Raw genomic sequence first — 19,184 nt, 5'->3', positions numbered from 1 at the left:
AGCCAGAATACTCGAGGCAAACTTAATAACGCTTACATACTTACATTTATACCTATATGCATACATACGTACGTACATATATATATACGTACGTACGTACATACGACATGCGATAACAACATTGTCGTCGTCGTCGTCGTCGTCGTCGTCGTCGTCGTCGTCCATGTGCATTTGCGTCATGCTTTGGTACCATTAAGTTTTTCTAACATGTTTTTCTACACTTGCAGAGTCGAGATTCGTAACAGCAACTTTTTATCTTCCTCTCTTCTGTGTTGTAACAATTATCTCATTTATGCATATACATCTGTACACGTGCAATTCATAAAACGTATAGAGACGTTTATAAAGAAGTAAAGAAAAGAAAAGAAAAAAGAGAAGTGATATAGAAAAAAAAGAAAGAACAATAACAACAATAATTTTTCTAAATTCAATGTTATAAATCTTTTTTATATACATACGTATATATTTATCTTTTTTTCTCCTTCTACCCATACATCTAAAAATCAACGTTTGAAGTATCTATTTCAAGACACATAATGGACGTTATAAATTATTTTCTCTCTCTCTCTTTCTTTATCTCTCTATCTCCTTTTCTCTCTTTTTCTCTTCGTCGCTCTTTCTTCGTTTTCCATCTTCCTGCAATCATTTTATGTAACTATCAAAGTCGAATTACCATCAACCACATAGAAATGTAAATAGACAAAATACCTCTACTCTTGACAATATTTTCACACGCGATATCACGTGAGTGACGTAACGATAAGACCAGTTAGTAAACAGCTGACAGGAGTAACTGGTAAACGTGTATGATGCATATATATATGTATATATGGATGCGTTTGTATCTAAAGAAATGATCTATGATCGCGTAAGTATCAAAATATCAAAGGAGGTAAAGGAATTATATGTTATATTCGATTCACCATAGATCGATCGTGTGATCCTTCAATATCGATATCGAATAACTTTCGTGGAAAAATTCAAGCGTGTTATTAGAAAGTAATAGAAAGCGAATCTAATCGTTCGTCACAATGCGTAAACTCGATAAATGCTCCTTCTACTTTTATTACGACTTAATAATCAAAGAGACATTTTTGTTTGAATCATTAATATTTCAAAATCAGCTGATTCGATAATCAAAGAGATTTTAAAGCAGGAAGTTATTTTCAAAAGTTTTTTCCCGTGATAGTTATTTGACATTTATAGCTTTACACAGTTACAAACTAGTTACAAAGCGTCTACCTAGCTCGTTTTATCTTTCTATTATACGATATATATATTTGTGTTTATATATCCGTAAAGAAAATGAATGTATACAAAGATGTAATTCTTTTACGAATGACAGAAACAGTAACAAAGCTGTCGAAATATTAATGGATTATTAATGCAGTTATCTACAACCAGGACAGCCTCTGAAAGGTTTCGTTCAGCTTTGTCGAAGCGTATTGGTGCATTTATATATAATATATATATATATATTTCGAACAAGTACGACGAGTTTTGTTTTAGAACTGCATTTAAATCACGATCTAGGGCTTTCGATCAAAGTTCCCTCGTACCTTCCATTATATTCATTGATACTAGAAAACAGATTAGAAATGCAAGAAAAAGAGAGAGAGAAAGAGAGAAAGAAAGAAAAAGAATTTTATCGGTCGCGTAAATCGTCTCGATTTCTTTCTCACGCGGTGCATAATGCTAAAGAGACTGAACGTGACTCTCGTAGATCGTTTAGATAACTCTTTCTCTCTCTCTCTCTCTCTCTTTCTCTCTCTGTCCTTTCTTTCTCTATCTATCTTCCTCGTTCCGTTCTCCGATCGATCGTCTAGTAGATCGTTGTGAAGATCGTGCCTACAAAGTCGAAGAGGGAAAGTCGCAGAGTCCGTTTATCTATTTTATAGAATCTTACTTGCTCGTTGCTATACATTAATCGTGATTTATGTTCAACTATTAAAGAAAAGTAACAAAATCGATGATTCACCGTGATTTTCTCGTTTTTTAATGCCTTACGAATTTCTTGGAAAAATATCGTACATGAGTAAGTCGTCATTAGAAAAAAAAAATACTTATACCTTAAAGGAAAAAAAGAAAAAAGAAAAAGAAAAAATGAAAAAGGAATTAATCGAAGGAAACAATAATCGATATCCAAATATGTATTCTAAATTCGTTGAACACAAGTCTGCGCATTCGAGCGAATTGATGCAGAGTTAAAAATTAAAAAAATGAAAAGAATTTTTCACAAAGAAGAGAAAAGAAAAAAGAGAAAAGAGAGAGAAACAGAAACAGAAGGGAGAAGGAAAGAGGGAAAAAAAAATGTCAGAGAAGACAGCCGAAGAAACGAAAGAAGATGGAAAAGGAAGGAAAACGAAGAAAAGTGGTGAGAGGAAAGGGGTAAGAGGGGGAGGTAGACACGATCGGTCGCGTAAGAAAATATAATTTGAATTCGAAAAGTGCAGGGGCCAGAGAGAAAATTGAAGCTTGCACAATCCAATGGTTCGAAGCGGAGTTGCGGCAAAAGGTGCTCCACATTCTATATTTAAAGTCTCGCGTTTAGGGCAGCCGAAAGACGCCACATGTGCCTTTTCGTTCCTTCCTTCGTACATACACTACGTCTGATGTCGTACTAAAGCACGTCTTCATGCGTACACGCACTTTATTTCGACTACTCTCACCAGAGATTTAAATTTACCTCTACGTTAAGATATCTCTGTCTCTTTCTTTCTCTCTCTCTCTCTCTCTCTTTCTCTCTCCGTGTGTCTCTTTTTCACACACGCAAACACATTCCTTCGTATAAACACGATCTTCTTTCTCTGTCCTTCTTACGTCTCTTCCGGCAGTGACACCCTCCAAGAGAAACTTTCTATTTTCTACTACGAAGAATTTCTAAGAAAATCATGGTATATCTACGATATACGTAAATATATATATATATTTTTTTTTATCGAATTCGTTTAGATAATATAACTATGAACAATTTCGTTTCGAATAATTTGTATCGAGTATTTGTTGATACCTTTCAAAAATGATTAAGACGAATGTTGTTTAATACTATTCGTTAATATTCGAAAATAGCTCTCTTCCTTTTCTCTCATTTTTTCTACTTTCTTATTATTCTTAGAATAATCTTATGTCTCTACGTAATCGATCGAATGGTATCTACTATCGATCGACTTACTTGTTTATTCTTCCGGTTCTTAATACGTCACACTACTACACTATTGCTTTACGATTTATTATCGTCACGCCACGCCTACGTAAAAAAGAAAAAAGGAGTAAATAGTAATAATAATAATTAATGACGATTATCGTTTTAGTATTAATGATCATTTTCATATACTTATATACATATACATTCGTATATATTCGACTGATTTACATATGTATTCGATTGATTTTCTAATATTCTTAATATACGCGGAGATCGTATTTACGTGTAGATATGGCTACTCACACACCTCATACACATATGTATGTGTGTGTATATATATATATACGAAATAAGAAAGACCTCTTTAGGCTCGATGAGTAACGCGCTAGTCGATGACGTAGTTCGAAAAGTACATACATACAACGCTCTTATGCTTCGAGCCGAGCGTAATTACACGCTTTATCGTTCACAGTCGTTCTTCGAATCACTTTTATTGCCTTGGTAAAATAGTACTTCTATGAGTATCATAAAAATGTTAACCTCTTAAATGTGTTTATGAAGAAAATTAACAATTAATCGTTATTATAATTATTTAAAAATAACAATTTTCTATTCGACGATATCATCTTATCCTACTTTAGTTTATTTATCTATCTATCCATCCATCCATCCATCTATCCATCCATCCATATTAATCCTAATAGCAGAAAAAGAGAATTAATTACCTATTCTATGAATAATCATAAAAAATATAAACTCTTACAATTATTAAATACCGATTACAATTTCAAAATAACGAAGGAAGAACATTTTTACAATATTCTTCCGTAGAAATTTTAAATTAGAAAACCTTATCTCATTCTCCGTTCGTCTGTATACATTATCTCGTCTATAAACATTACGAAGAACAAAAAAAAAAAAGAAAAGAAAAGAAGGAGAAAAAAAAAAGAGAAATATGTAAAACCTATCGTTAGATTTGTTGATTATTCGAAACAAAGAAAATACTCGTTAATTTCGAAATAAAATTTTCTACTCTCGAAACTGGCCAAGAAGAAGAACGCATTCTTTGAATGCAGTCAAGTAAGCGTTTATTCTATCTCTCTCTCTCTCTCTCTCTCTCTCTCTCTCTCTGTCTGTATATCTTTGTCTCACACTCAGAGACCGGACGAAATAAGAAACGCAAATGCGCGATGCATTAAGAGGACTGCCGCCGTCTTAACTCCTCCTCCTTCTCCTCCTCATCCTCCTCCTCTTTCTCCTTTTCCTCCACCTCCTCTTCCTCTTCTTCCTCCTCCTCTTCCTCCTCTTCTTCCTCCTCTTCTTCCTCCTCCTTCTCCTTCTTCTCCTCCTTCTTCTTCTCGTCTTTTCCCTCTTTGTCGTCGTTCTGATTCTCCGACGTCGTTTTCGTTAATGCTCGTGTACGTGCCGCGTAAGTGCTTTTGTACCGGACGACTGTAAATGAAAACAACCGAGTGATCTTCTGACGCCTTTGATAGGTCACATTACTCGAATCTTTTCTTATCGTGTTTTTGCTCTTTACGTTTACTATGTACACACGCAACGACACAGACCAACGCATGTAAATACGTATAGACCTACGTACGTGTATATGTACGTACGTGCGTATATGTGTGTGTATGTACGTGCGCGTATTATATTTAGAAACGTACTTACATATACATATATACATACATACGTACGTACTTAAGTTATTCGATTTGAAAGGTTAAGAAATAATACGCATATTTCTATTTCAAATCGTTTGAATATACTTCCTTACGTTATAATATTATAATATACGGATTTTTTTTTTGTTTCGATATTTGAATTAATTGCTCGATTGGGACGATCCTAACGTTTCTATTCTATACGTTTACTTTGAAGCGATGGGGAAAAAGATTATGAGAATTTATTTCGTTTAAATACTAAGAAATTAATTTTTTCTTTTTATTTCTCTTTTCTTCCTTTCTTATTTCTCTTTTTAGTAATTTAAATCAAGTTGGAATTAATTTTTTATTTCCAATTTCGATTGAGAAAATACAACGTTTTTGTTCTATGCGTTTGCTACGTGCAAAGAAAAGAAAGATTATGAGAATTTATTTCATTTAAAAAGGAATAAATTTGTTTAGTTTTATTTTTTTTTTTTTTTGTAATTTAAGTCGAGTTATTTTGTTGAAGACTCTAATCTCTAATATCGTGCGTGTAAAAGATATCCAACGAAATTAGATCTCTTCAAATTGAAACGAGCATCGTCTAACATTCGAGATCTAATGTCTTTAGGATTAAACTACGATGTACGTCGTTGTCCTAATTTTCTTTTCGAACGCAATCGACTACGTCGTGAAAAATATTAGATTTACCGTTGCACGATTAAACGAAGACATTCCTTATGATTTCAAAATCAATCTGTTCGATCAATTTATTTCCAAAGCAAACAATCATTTTCAAAGCAATAATATTATATATAAATATATATACATATATATATATATATTCTCTCACGTTTATAATCAAACGGAACGTGTGAAAAAAGAAAGAAAAAAAGGGAAAAAAAAGGATGAGATTAGATCAGACATGGTATTAATCATAATGAAAGTAACTTCTCTTGGTACAAAGCATTCTTTCTAGTATAGATTAGTATATATATATATGTATATATATATGTATGTGTGTGTGTGTGTGTATATATTGTATATATTTACAAATGTAGGACATACATAGTTGGCGTTCACCGTTAACCGATTTTAATTACCAGATACGTTTGTAACCGGTATTCGATCAAAAGTTTTTTAATCGACGATATAACTCGTAGTCCCTATAATGTTTATTAGTTCTATAATTAATAATAATAATTATCCAATACTTTGATCGTTGTTCTTTGTCGTTATCAAAAAAAAAAAAGAGAAATATACAGAGGAAAAGAGAAAGAGAAAAAAGACACGCTAAAAGAGTTACTCGCCGTTATTCGAAGCATTCACGAAGACTCGCAAGACCGGATCGTATTTACTTGTGCAAGCACATTTAAATGAATCCTGAGTAATAGGTAATAGCTAAAACTTCGAGGTCAAGTGAGATCGATCGATCGAACGCGACACGTGGACGTCGAAAATACAATTTTTCTTTCTTTATGATACCTATTACATAAAAAGAAAATAAAAAGATGAAAAACAAAAAAGAAAAGGTGTCAGCGTTACAAATTCATATTATTACAAGCAGGCAATATTACATTGAAATAACGTAGCATTTTGTTTTATCGTTTATCAACCAAAATTAAACGGTTAAATAGTTCTATCGTAAATTAATTTTTATTTTCGAAAAGGGATTATTAAATTATTTCACTTGAAAAAGAATTAAACAATTTTTCATAAAACTTGTTTCTTACATTATTGACAAATTATTCCTTTCAAATTCAAATTCTACGATTTAATCCTTTGAATATTAATTCATTGGATATATTAGTGTACAATTTCGGTTATATAGGAAAAAAAATCTCTTGTTTGCGTTTCGCAAAGACATTAAGTCAACAATAAGCAATAGAGAAAAAAAGAAAAAGAAAAGATTATCTATATAAAAATTTCTATGAGAGAAAGAGAGAGAGAGAGAGAAAGAGAAATATACCCATCTAATAAATTCTCCGGCTAAACATAGTTTCAATGTTAAAAATCTGTGTGCTTCAGTGTTAAAAATTCAAGACTCCGTAAGAGATCCTAAGCACATCTGTCGACTATAATATCCATTGACTCTTTTTAAAGTATCCACGCGTGCGTACGATGTGTCGTGACACACACACAGACACACACAGTCAAAGAGTCATACGTACACGTACACACATACATACACACATAGGAAAAACACGCGTGTTCTCTCTCTCTCAAGTCTTAAAATAAGATCGGCCACCGCACCGTAATAAATTCTATGTGCCTCCTTCTTCCTCTTATCGTGCGTGCAAGCGTACATTCGTGTGTCTCTTTCATAGTCGTGATCGAGAAAGAGAAAAAAGAGAGAGAGAGAGAGAGAGAGAGAGATGTCTCGAAAAAGGAGAGGAAGAAGGAAAAGAATATAAGCCGTGAGTCAGAGGGATCGAAAAGAAGGAGCCAACCCTATCTCTTTCGAGTGTTCATCTCAAGCTGTTACTATATATGTTACGATGTAATTCAAGAATTTAACTAACCGTCGTTTTCTTGGCGAGACGTTCGAAGATTTTTAAAAGACGACAAAAAAGAAAAAAATATATATATGTATATGTTTATATAAAAGATAGAGATTGTCAGTTAGATTTCAATAAATAGATTTCAAGATAGAGATAAATAGACAAAGAGAAAAAGAGAGAGATAGTATTCTCAAAAAAATATATCGATTTTTTTCATAGACACTTTCATATATTTCACAACTGATTACACTCTCGCTTAAAGTGTTCGAATAAATACTGTGAATATACGATGCGTCATTAACGCCCTTGAATTCACGCTTAATTATTATTGCGCATCAGTTGCGTCCACGTATTTAACGTCATCGATGCTAATTACTCGATAGAAAGAGAGAAAGGGAGTATTTATACGCGAGAGAAAGAGAGAAAGAGAGGAGAGAGAGAATGTATGTGTATCGCTGTGATAAGTAATACATTCTCGGAAAATTTTTGGCCTTAACTTCTATCACAATGACGTGTTTGTTAACACATATATATCATACATACTTAAAAAGTGATTAAAACTATACTGGCTATTAAGAACAATTTGATTTTGAAATTAAAAATTCTCTCCCTCTCTTTCTCTTTTTAGTCACGTTTTTACTTTTTCCTTTGTTTCTCTCATGAATTTTTCTTTTTCCCTCTTTCTTTATTTTATTTATGTTTTATTTAGTTAAACGTGACTCACGACAATTTGATCATTGTACTTTTATGTTCTTTCCATTCATTTTCTTTCTATTTTATACATATATGTATAAATACATACATATATATACATTGTGAGCATTGTCACTCTTGATTTTCGAAACGCATTATTTCGAATCATTTTATGCGTACCACGTTCCTTTCAAGAAGATCGAATCGTGTTTGTACATTTTTTTTCTTTCTTTTTTTTTCTTCTTCTCGATGAGTGCTCGAAGAATATCTTTTTCGCACTTTTCTTTTCTTTAATTCATTTCTTTTTCTTTTTTTTTCTTCGTAAACCACACACACCCACGTGAATAATTACTTTTCGTTTCCAAGAACGACATTTCGTGTTAAAATCTCTTTAGATACTTAAAACGCGAATAGTACACAACACGTAAGCATTTAATTCATAAATGATGTTAATAAAGTATGATTCATTTTTCTACGATTCATAGATAGAAAAAGTTTTGGCGACCCTTCTTAGAACTTGGGTTGTACGAGAATGACTTATAAAAAATTTGATCCACATGGTGAAATCACGAATTTCAACTCCTTGTGATATCCTTGTAATGTTATCTTTGTGATTAGGACAAAATGTTAATTTTCTGATTACCAAAACTATTTTCTAACAGTTTAAAATAAATTTGTAAATCAATTAGATCTCAAATTATTCGATTATAATTATGAAAATCAAGAAAGCGTAGATTTAAATCGACTTGAAAGAACTTTTCGAAAATTATCTATCTAGGGATTTACTTATCGATCATCGATATTTAAAACATCAAACAAATGAAACGAAAAAATTAATCTCCTTCCATAAATCCAAATCTAAATCTTTTCTAATCGTACAAAGATAAACCACAAGTTAAATCTAAATGGTTTAATCAAAATTATAAACCGTACATTATTAAATCTCTCTCTTACTCGTATCAAACGAATCAAAATCAAATGAAGAGCAAGATTAAAACCAAATTGAAAAAAAGAGTAAATAAATAAATAAATAATTAAGTAAAGTGCACATATAAAACTTTTCAGCAAGAAATTTCTATCTCGAGTTTTATTAAATCTAAAAACCCTCTAAGCAAAATTATAAATCATAAATCATGCGATATTGAATTAACTCTCTCTCTCTCTCTCTCTCTCTCTCTCTCTCTTTCCGTCTATCTCTCGAGCCAAATGAATACAAATCAAAACAACACAAGAATAAATCTGGTTGAAAATAAGAGGAAGAAGTAGAAGAAGAAAAAGAAGAAAAAAAGATTTTCCTTCTTCTTTTAAGAAAAAGAAGAAAAAAAAAACATTTACATGCGCGTAATATATAAAACATTTCGGAAAGGAATTTCTATCTCGAATTCTATCGATCGCCTCAGGTCCCTTCATGGGGGCGTTCATAGATCACACGATTCTAACGCAGTTCCCATTGCGTACACACGCGTTCTTCGAACATCGTGTAACGATCCGTTAATAACGTTACCGTTAACTGGTAGCACACATTAGTGGTCACCGCGGCTATTTGCATATCGGATCGGTAATTTCCATCTGGCAGCAGCAAGCAAGCAAGCAAGCAAGCAAGCAAGCAAGCAAGAGCAAGCAAGCAAGCAAGCAAGCAAGCAAGCAAGCTAGCTATCTAGCTAGCTAGCTTACTATAGCTTGCTAGCCATTAGTATACGAGTATATATATATATATATATATATATATATATATATATATATATGTATATATATGTATGTATATACGTGTGTGTCGTTCGCATATCCGTGTACGCACGAACGCGCATGGAACGTCGAGGCGTGATATGGAATCGAGTTAGATATTGCTCGGTTATATACACACGGATAAATGTTACACGTATTTATGTACGTGTATATGTGTACGTATGCGTTCGTGTATATCTCTCTCTCTTTCTCCACATGTAGGATATGGAAACACAACGTAGCAATGAAAGAGAGGACCAACCATCATCGTTGTTACTTTGTTAGAGAGTAGTCGGCCATTACGAAGAAGCCTAGTGATTTATTCATCCTTTAGTCATCTCGATCCAAAATGGATATATTCGCATTATAAACTCGACTCGAATATAAATCGCACGAAGATCAAATCGATAGATATTCTTTCTCTTTCTCTATCTCTCTCTTCTTCTTTCTTTCTCTCTCTCTCTCTCTCTCTCTCTCTATCTCACGTACACGCGCGCGCATACTCTTAAAAATAACAGTACGTTCTTTCAAATTTTCTCTCCTCTCGATCGATTACAAATCTTTTTATTTTTCTTGTTGTCCGTTCGTTCATTCGTTCAGGACGAGAGTAAGAAGAAGAAGAAGAAGAAGAGAGAGGGGAAGAAAAGGAGAGAAAGAAAAAAGAAGTATAAAAAATAAGATAAAAGTTTTTTTTCGAAGGAAAAAAAATAAGAAAAAAAAGAAAAGAAAGAGAATATCCCAAGCGTATTTTTACACTGTGACTTTCTTTCTTTTTTTTTTTTCTTTTTTTTTTCAATGATTTAGAGAAGTCTGTCGAAGACACATCGAAGCGCTCTTTCGGCGCTTAGATATATACCTCTATCTACCTATCTACCTACCAACCTACCTACCAACCTATCTTCCTACCTACCTACCTACCTACCTACCTACCTACCTACCTACCTACCTACCTTCTTCGTGAATGAATAACTAATCTCCGGTCTCGCTTGAATCTCGATGCATATTACATATCAACTCGTGTCTCAGCTAACACGCTTTACGATTTTTAAAATATCTTTCGCGAGATCTTGATATTTTTCTTTTTTTCTTTTTTGGGAAAGAGGGGGAGGGATATGGGGTTTATAACACATATATACATATATACCTATATAAACGATGATATGTATGTATTTATGTAGGTACGTATAGCTATGTATGTATATATCTATGTACATGGTTTTTGATAGGCAAAAAGGCGCATGTTACAATGTAAATCAACGGATTACAAAATATCATGGGGAATATCGTAGTCGTCAATTATTACTGCAAAATAGCGTGTGTAATTTAATTAAATACGTCAAATGCCCTCTCTCTCTCTCTTTCTCTCTTTTCTCCTATCTCTTCCTCTCTCTCTCTCTCTCTCTCTCTCTCTCTCTCTCTCTCTCTCTCTCTCTCTGTATCTGTCTCTCTTCTCTGTATTTACATTCCTATCACAATCGAGTTAAATGTACTATGAATATTAACTCCTCCGTTAATTAACTTTATACCGGAGCGTCGATTGCGAGCTATTAATTACGCTCGTGAACAAAGAGAACAACTTCGTTGCTTTATTGGTTCCGAGCTTTACCGATTTACAACGAGTAACATGTTTCTATATATATATATATTTATATATGTATATGTATATATATATATATATGTATTTATGTATATACGTATGTACGTACTTATGTATGTATGTATATGCGCAAAGATTTTTAAAACACTTCATTTTATTTTTTTCATTTCCTTTTTCTATGCCATTTCAAGGCAAAATTAATTATCACACAGTTTCGTGAGTTAACATACTAATCACACAATTCTAATCTCACTCGACTTGCATTAAGAACATTAAGGAAAAAATCTAACTTATAGATGAGAAGTGTTATCTACGTCAACAAGAATAATCAATTAATTTGTGATAAAAAAGAAAAAAGAAAGAAGGAAAGAAAGAAAGAGGAAAAGAAAGAATATAATCAAATATATAACTGTGTGACTAAGAGAAATTCACTTGAACTATCAATTATCACGCGTCGTTCTAATGACTTGATTTGTTATCATTCTTAACAAAATTGTAGAACGTCGAAGTCATACTTAACGCATTAACCATGCTGATACGAACATGGCAATTAACTTTGTGATAAAAAAAAAAGATAAAATAAAACGTACAACACTTATATCATATATGTATATGTGACTTAGAAATTTATTTTAAATATGATCACTTATCATTGTTCTAATCACTCGTGCATTATTAACGATCTGTTAACGATTATTAATCAAATTATAGACCGAGGAACTTATAAGTAAATACTTAACGAACATTTGTATCGACAAAAAAAAAAGAGAACATATATGACTGTTCGATTATAAAAAACGAAGGACGATTAAAAGAAAAAAAGAGAAGGGAAAAAAAACGAAAAAAATGAAATAATTTCTAATCGCAACGAAGTAGATCGAACTTCTCGATAATCTTATATATATGAATTTATTATTTCATGTAACAAGTCAGCAAAGCGCCACGATCAAATTTTATAGTCAACGTATAAGTGCTGGTAATGCTTAATGCATTATCATACTGCGATGGTTTATTATTGCACTGCGCATGCGTCGCTCGCGTACTATGCACATTGCAACATCTCATTAATCTCTTTCTCTTTCCACGCACTCGCATAGAACGAAAAGCGAAATGTCGACGGTCACGCGTGTACCGAGAGACACATTATACCGCGTGTATTTTTATCAACGGAAGTGCGTCGTTGTACGTGCGCGCATTCCTGCAGACGATGCCTGGAAAAGCGACTCTGGGAGTGTCACAAACTGTCTTTTAATATACATCTATATATACATATATATATGTGTGTGTGTGTATATATATATATATATATATATATATACATACATGTATGTAGGTATGTGTTATATATGTAAAAAAAATTTTCGATAAGACGAAAGATATACATATATATGTATATATATATTTATATATGTATTTTTTTTCTTTTCAGAAATATTCTACATAATATTTTACATTTTATTTCTATTAAAACGTTCTAATATTCTATATTAGTCCATCTTTTTCCCATCGATATCGTCTCATAGATATGCAGAAACGACGAGAATAGATGCGGAATCGATAATGGTCTTGGCGAGTGCATTTCATCCTAAATGTAATAGATCGATTTTAATATTTTACATTTTAATGCATTTACGTCCGGGATAGTCCACAACTGAGTCCAATCGATAGTTTCCATAGTTCTAATTCTAATATGTATATATATATACATATATTATTATATGCAGTATATAAGTATAGACGTAACTGTACACATATATGTGTATAAATATGAAGGAAAAAAGAAAAAGAAAAATCCTAATCCGATTCGATGTACTTTCGTTTCTTTTTTAGAAAAAAGGAATATAAACAATAAGCAGCTAAGCATTATAATCAATCGTTACAGACTTATAGATGTAACGAGGGGGAGGGCGAGGGTAGAAAGAAAAAAAAAATTGGAATTAATTAAGTAAGGAATGCAAGCACTGGGAACTTGAAGAGAACTCGATTGGAAAAAGTAACATTCTTTTAACTTTGAATTCTCGATAAAAATGTGATCGTGGTAATAATAAATGTAGTAATGAAACTCGTTTGGATGACTTCCAATATGGCTGTGAGCGGAATTCGTAATAAAATTCTTTGGTTTTATACCGAGGAAAGAAGATGAGGAATAATAATAAAAAAAGAAAAAAAGAAAAAAAGAAAAACGTTGAGAGATAGAGAGAGAGAGAGAGAGAGAGAAAGAGAGAGTTCTTCAGGGAGATCACGAGAGATGATGGATATCCCCAGAGAGATTTCACAGATTTAATAAAATATCAAATTACAAGAAATCCAGATTAAATGATGTTCTAGAAAAAAAAAATAATAAAAAGAACAACACGAATTATGAATTAACCAAAGAAAACAGAAAAATATCAAGCAAAGTAAATAAATTTTAACATAAACGAAAACAACGATAAAAAGAAATGAAAAGGAAAGGAAAAATCTATACGATTAAATTAAAATAAATAATTTTATATGCGAATAGAAAAAAAATTCTATACGTATATGTGCATATCAACTATACAACTATAAGAATTGTGTATATACATATTATGTAGATATAAATACGTAATGGTAACTATAGTAATGGAGTTTGTTTGATCGATAATCCCGAATGTTCAGTCATAGAAATATGTTCGAATAAAAATGTAACATAAACACGTTATATACATTTTTATTTGGACCCATAAAATACACGTGCGCAATATTTTCGTGTATCGATGGCATTGTAGTCGTAGTATCGACAACGAACCGAACATATTTTGCGAAGCCATGAACGCAGCTCGTTCACCGCATAACCGGATCAGAAACCATGCAATTGTATCTACTTTTCTACTTACGCTTTAGTTGGGGTGCTTCAGATACATGCGAACACGATATACGGATACCACGGACGATTAGGAACTGCGTTTTGGATACTCTCTAATCGCTAACTTTACACTTAGTTCTGTAAAATGTAATAAATGAATTTTATAGGCAATTTCTTTCGGTCTTCCCCTCTTTCTTCTTTTTTTCTTTTTTCTCTCTCAAAACAAAAACGAACATCAAACAAATATAGAGATATAATTAAAATCCTTAGTAGAGTTTCTAATTCTTTTGTTTACCTCTTTTTTCTTAATTATCTTAATTTCTTAATTTCTTTAAAAACAGTACATATATATATATATATATATATATGTATATATAACTTATATATAACTTACACATAACAAAAATTTCAAATTAATTAAAACACTCAAGTGTTAGGTAAAATGTATACACTTTATTTTTTGCATAAATAAACTTTGATTGAATTAAAGTAATTACATATAATCTTGTAAAATTGATAAAAGGAGAAAGAGGGAAAAAAGAATTTAGAAAAAATTAGAAACTCATGTAAGACTTTAATTCGACGTAAGATTAGTTTAGTTAAGATAGGTCGATCGATCGTTCTATCGATCGATCGATCGATAAATCCTTTTTCTCGTTCTCACTCTATATAGCTAAAGATTACATTACTCGATCCAGTTTGGTATATATAAGTACCTATAACACAACTACTCGGAGAGTAGTTATATATATATATATATATATATATATATATATATATCGTTTTCTCCGAATCCGATGGCACCGATAAATGTCCCATGTATCATCATGCCACGACTAGTCGACCATAATTTTCTAGCCACCTGTAAACGATCACGTTGGAATCCGGAGCACCAGCTTTCTAAAAAGCGTCAAGCAATGCAGGAAGATCGTTCGATCGATTAAAGAGTCAGGATATCGTTTGCTTTTCTTGCTCGTGAAATCCATTCGGATAATTGATTAATGAAAATGAGCCCTGGTACACTATAATAATGTACCAACCGGGGAATAAGTTTAACGAGACAAAAGATAAATCTATGTTAAAGTGTTGAAAACAAAAACTGAGTCAAGAAATAAAGAGAGAGAGAGAGAGAGAGAAAGAGAAAATCTCTTTCAACGTGTGCTCGTATGCATACATACACAGATATTTTATATAATATATATATATATAGATATAGATAATATCTGTAATATTATATTTAAACTTCTCATCAATTTGAAATCATTAATATGTACAAATTTTATAGATACGATATTATCGATCGCTGCAATCTATGATATTGTAAATATTTTACAATGTTTTATGTATACTTATATATATATTTTTTTAATATATACACGTATACATTTTTTATACATTATATTATATATATATATATTATAATATGAATTTATAAAATATTTTATATGATCGACGATATTATATCTTTATATAACTAGTAAATATTAACAATCTCAACTGAGAAAAGATATTTTCAAAATCACTTTTAAACGATCCTATGCATTTTTTAACTTTACAATCGACGATATCCCAATGTCAATTCAATTTACTCGAATTTCACGATATCCCTTAGAAAATTTCATACGATTCAAACGTCCCTCGCAACGAAAACGTTTGTGTTACAGATTACACACCCATATGTTAGACGTTGAACGAACGAAAACATATTATAAAATGTTTCAAAAATAATATGATAAAAATAGCAAACGACCAAACAAACATACAAACGAAAAGGAATAAAAAAGAGTAAAAAAAAAAGAGTAAAAAAAAAAAGAGTAAAAAAGGAGGGAAAAGAAAAAGGAGGAAAAAAACAGATCGGATTCGTTGAGATTCTGTTCGTTCAAACGATTTGTCTATTCGTCGCTCGTCGTCGGACCAGCCATACAATTAATTATTGACCCGTTTTAATCGCGTTAGCTTTAATTAGCAGCACCGAGAGGGTGGGAGGGGAGGAGAGATAGAGAGTGGAAGGGGAGTGAAGGGGAGGGGAGGGGTGAGACGCGCTTGTCTCAAAGTTGTTAATTGAATTGGTTAATGCGATAAAGGAGTCCATAGCGGAGTTCTCGGTACTCTTATTTTCTCTCTCTCTCTCTCTCTCTCTTTCTGTCTTTGCGTCTCTTTAACCCTCTTGCCCTTCTCTTCCTCATCCTTCTTCTTCTTCTCTTTCAAACGTACTTTCAACGACGGACACCGATTATTTCAATTATTCCAATCATTTCGATCAACCTAGCTAGGTAGAAACCTAACGCAACTAACAAGAATCAAAGCGTTCAACATTCTCGAATCGTTTGTTATATTAGAAAATAACAAAGTTAGAACGTTAAAGAAATGTCAAGTGTTTAATCATTTAGATATAATTAATTGGCTTAACAGTTTGGCGTTATATTTACTACGTTACGATATTACGTTTACGTGAGTGGTTACGTTATCGATATAAAAATTCTTTCGTCATAAATTTTTTTATTATAAATACGTACACGTGTACGTATACACGTGTACGTGTACACGTCTCTATGTATATAAGTACTTAGGAGAGATGGGCTAAAAGAGCGTCTAGAAAGTTTTCGCTTCATTCTGTATAATTGTAACGTGATTGTGTAGGCGTGTATACGTATACTTGTATTAATACTATATATACTATATATATATATATATATATATATATATATATATATATATATAAGTATAACACGTTGTACAGGAACAATTTGAAAAGTCAATTTGAAAATCAATTTCGCGTCAAGTCATAATGGTAAAAGTGAAAAATTCATGCGGTTATCGTAAATCGAAGTTCAGTGACATAAACCAGCTTCAGTACTATAGTAACGTAACTTAACGTAACGTAACGTAACGTAACTCAACGTAACGCAACTTAACGCAACTGAACTCAACGTAACATCATGCTCGTTAGTTTTAGTTATTATCGTTGTTATCGTTGCTATCGTTGCTCGAACGAATCTATAATAAATATTTCTATTCACGATATAGAACACCTCATCATCGATAATATAACGGCTAGGTTGATCATAATCTAACGCGTTCAATTGAGTTTTATTAATGTCGAGATCGTGCTTCACTTCCATGAATCTGAATGCGATAGTAAATGTGTCTATTGTATAGTGTCGGTTCATCCTATATACCTATGTATGTATATGCATTTCGTGTGAGTGTGTGTGTATGTAATATATATATATATATATACATGTTATGCACCTTTATTCGATTGATATTAATAAGCGACTACGTGATTGCATATGAAAATCTTTCACACGTTTGGATTACTCGTTAATTCTAATTGATATCAAACAGTCGCATCGACGAAAACTATTCTACGAATATGCATTTAAAATAGTTCGTTCTCGTCGGAAGAGAATAGAAATGATCTGTTTGTGTGGATTGGGTTTGATCGAGGAGGAGAATGGATGAAAATGATCTTTGTGAGAAAATGTAAGATTAGAAAGAAGTTTTTTTAATCAGCCTCGTCTTGAATTTCTATCGATCTGCGATCGATGATCGATAGTAATCTGAGAGATCTGAGAGATGAGAAATCGATAATAGCATACCTTTTTAGATTTTTTTTAACCTGTTAATCGTGAAAATAACGATTTGAAGAGTATCAATCAAGGTGCACAAACGGTTGTTCTAACACTGAATTAAATTATAAGGAATAATAAAAGGGTAAAAATAAAGATTGCAAAAAGAATTTCAATGAAACGAACTCCACTACAAACAGCTGGACTTGCCGTGTCCATGTTCTTTCCGCGTCGTTTCCGCAAATGTTTCCGCGTCGTGTCGTTTAACTCGCTAACATAATTATTAACTGTATGAAACAACGCCGTGCTCTGACAAAAATGGAATGAATAGTGGTCCGGATATTAAGTCGCTGTAAAAATATTTTCTATGACAATGACTAATGTCTAATGTACAGTGTATACGTACATATTTTTTTTTTTATTACACTTGTCTCGAGATATTTATAAATTTTTTAATTTTTTTCTAATTTACTATTAACATCTTTTGTTTCTCATTAAAATGTTCATTCCATTAGCGAATATCTTTTTACTTTTCTATTTCTTTTTAACCTGTTCTTTCTTTCCTTCTTTTATTTTTCTCTTTTTTTACATGACGAGTACATACTCGTAAAGAAAAAAATGTCGTCTCTTTGCGACGAGTTCACTGTACACGTTCAACACGGTTAACGAGTTAAAAGATAATATTCTTTTTTGTTTTTCTTTTTAACGAATTACAGGCAAATCCATGCCAGCATCCAATTGTGATATTAAGGGACGTTGCTTCTTCGGATATGGAGTCCCTATTACGGTTTATGTATCATGGAGAAGTACACGTTGGTCAAGAACAATTGGCTGCCTTTCTGAAGACCGCGCAAATGCTTCAAGTTCGAGGATTGGCGGATGTTAACAGTGGTGCTGCTACAGCAAAAATTCCACCCCCACCTTCGTCGAGTGGCAATAATGGTAGTGCACCTGTGAGTATTTTGTTTTGGTTTTTGCTTTCCTCTTTTTTTTTTATACCCTAATATTTATTCATCGTTTATTTTGATGGAAAATATTGTACGAAGTACTATTTTTTATTTAGATACAAAATACTACTATCTTTTTTACACGACAAGTTTAAACAGTTTACGTACGAACCGAATCAATACTGTACCGTTATTTTTTTTACTTTGTTTCTTTCGATAAGAAATATCGAACGATATACTACTATTGTTTATTTAGATATAAAATAGTAACATTTTCTTTTTACTAGAAATTTCGAGAGCCTACAAGATATTTGTTTATCGTTTGATCTCGATAAGGAATATTGAACGAAATACTATTATTCATTGAAATTATAAAATACTAGTATTTTCTTTTAATTACAAACATCGATAATTTATATATCAATCAGATCAATATTATTTATATTGCTCGTTTATAAATTCTTTTCTTTTTCTCTTGGAATTTTATATAAAATTGTAAAGACGAAAATTCTGTCTTAAATTCAAAAT

The 19,184-nt window shown here is 32.0% G+C and overlaps 1 protein-coding gene across 8 annotated transcripts in view; it reads left to right on the top strand.

Annotated features, from left to right (window-relative positions):
* The window catches only part of LOC127071096 (protein abrupt-like), a 75,307-nt gene that overhangs the window by 26,515 nt on the left and 29,608 nt on the right, over positions 1–19,184 (top strand). For all 8 annotated transcript variants that reach the window (XR_007784828.1, XM_051009979.1, XM_051009978.1 and 5 more), the window contains exon 4: positions 18,426–18,662. Coding sequence is in view for 7 of the 8 variants with exons in the window: in XM_051009979.1 (XP_050865936.1) it covers positions 18,426–18,662 (237 nt within the window). In the remaining variant the exon portion in view is untranslated. The remainder of the gene's footprint in view (positions 1–18,425; positions 18,663–19,184) is intronic.

This window comes from Vespula vulgaris, chromosome 20 (genome assembly GCF_905475345.1).
Source record: "Vespula vulgaris chromosome 20, iyVesVulg1.1, whole genome shotgun sequence".
Lineage (NCBI taxonomy): Eukaryota > Metazoa > Arthropoda > Insecta > Hymenoptera > Vespidae > Vespula > Vespula vulgaris.
This window is presented reverse-complemented; position numbering and strand designations above follow the sequence as displayed.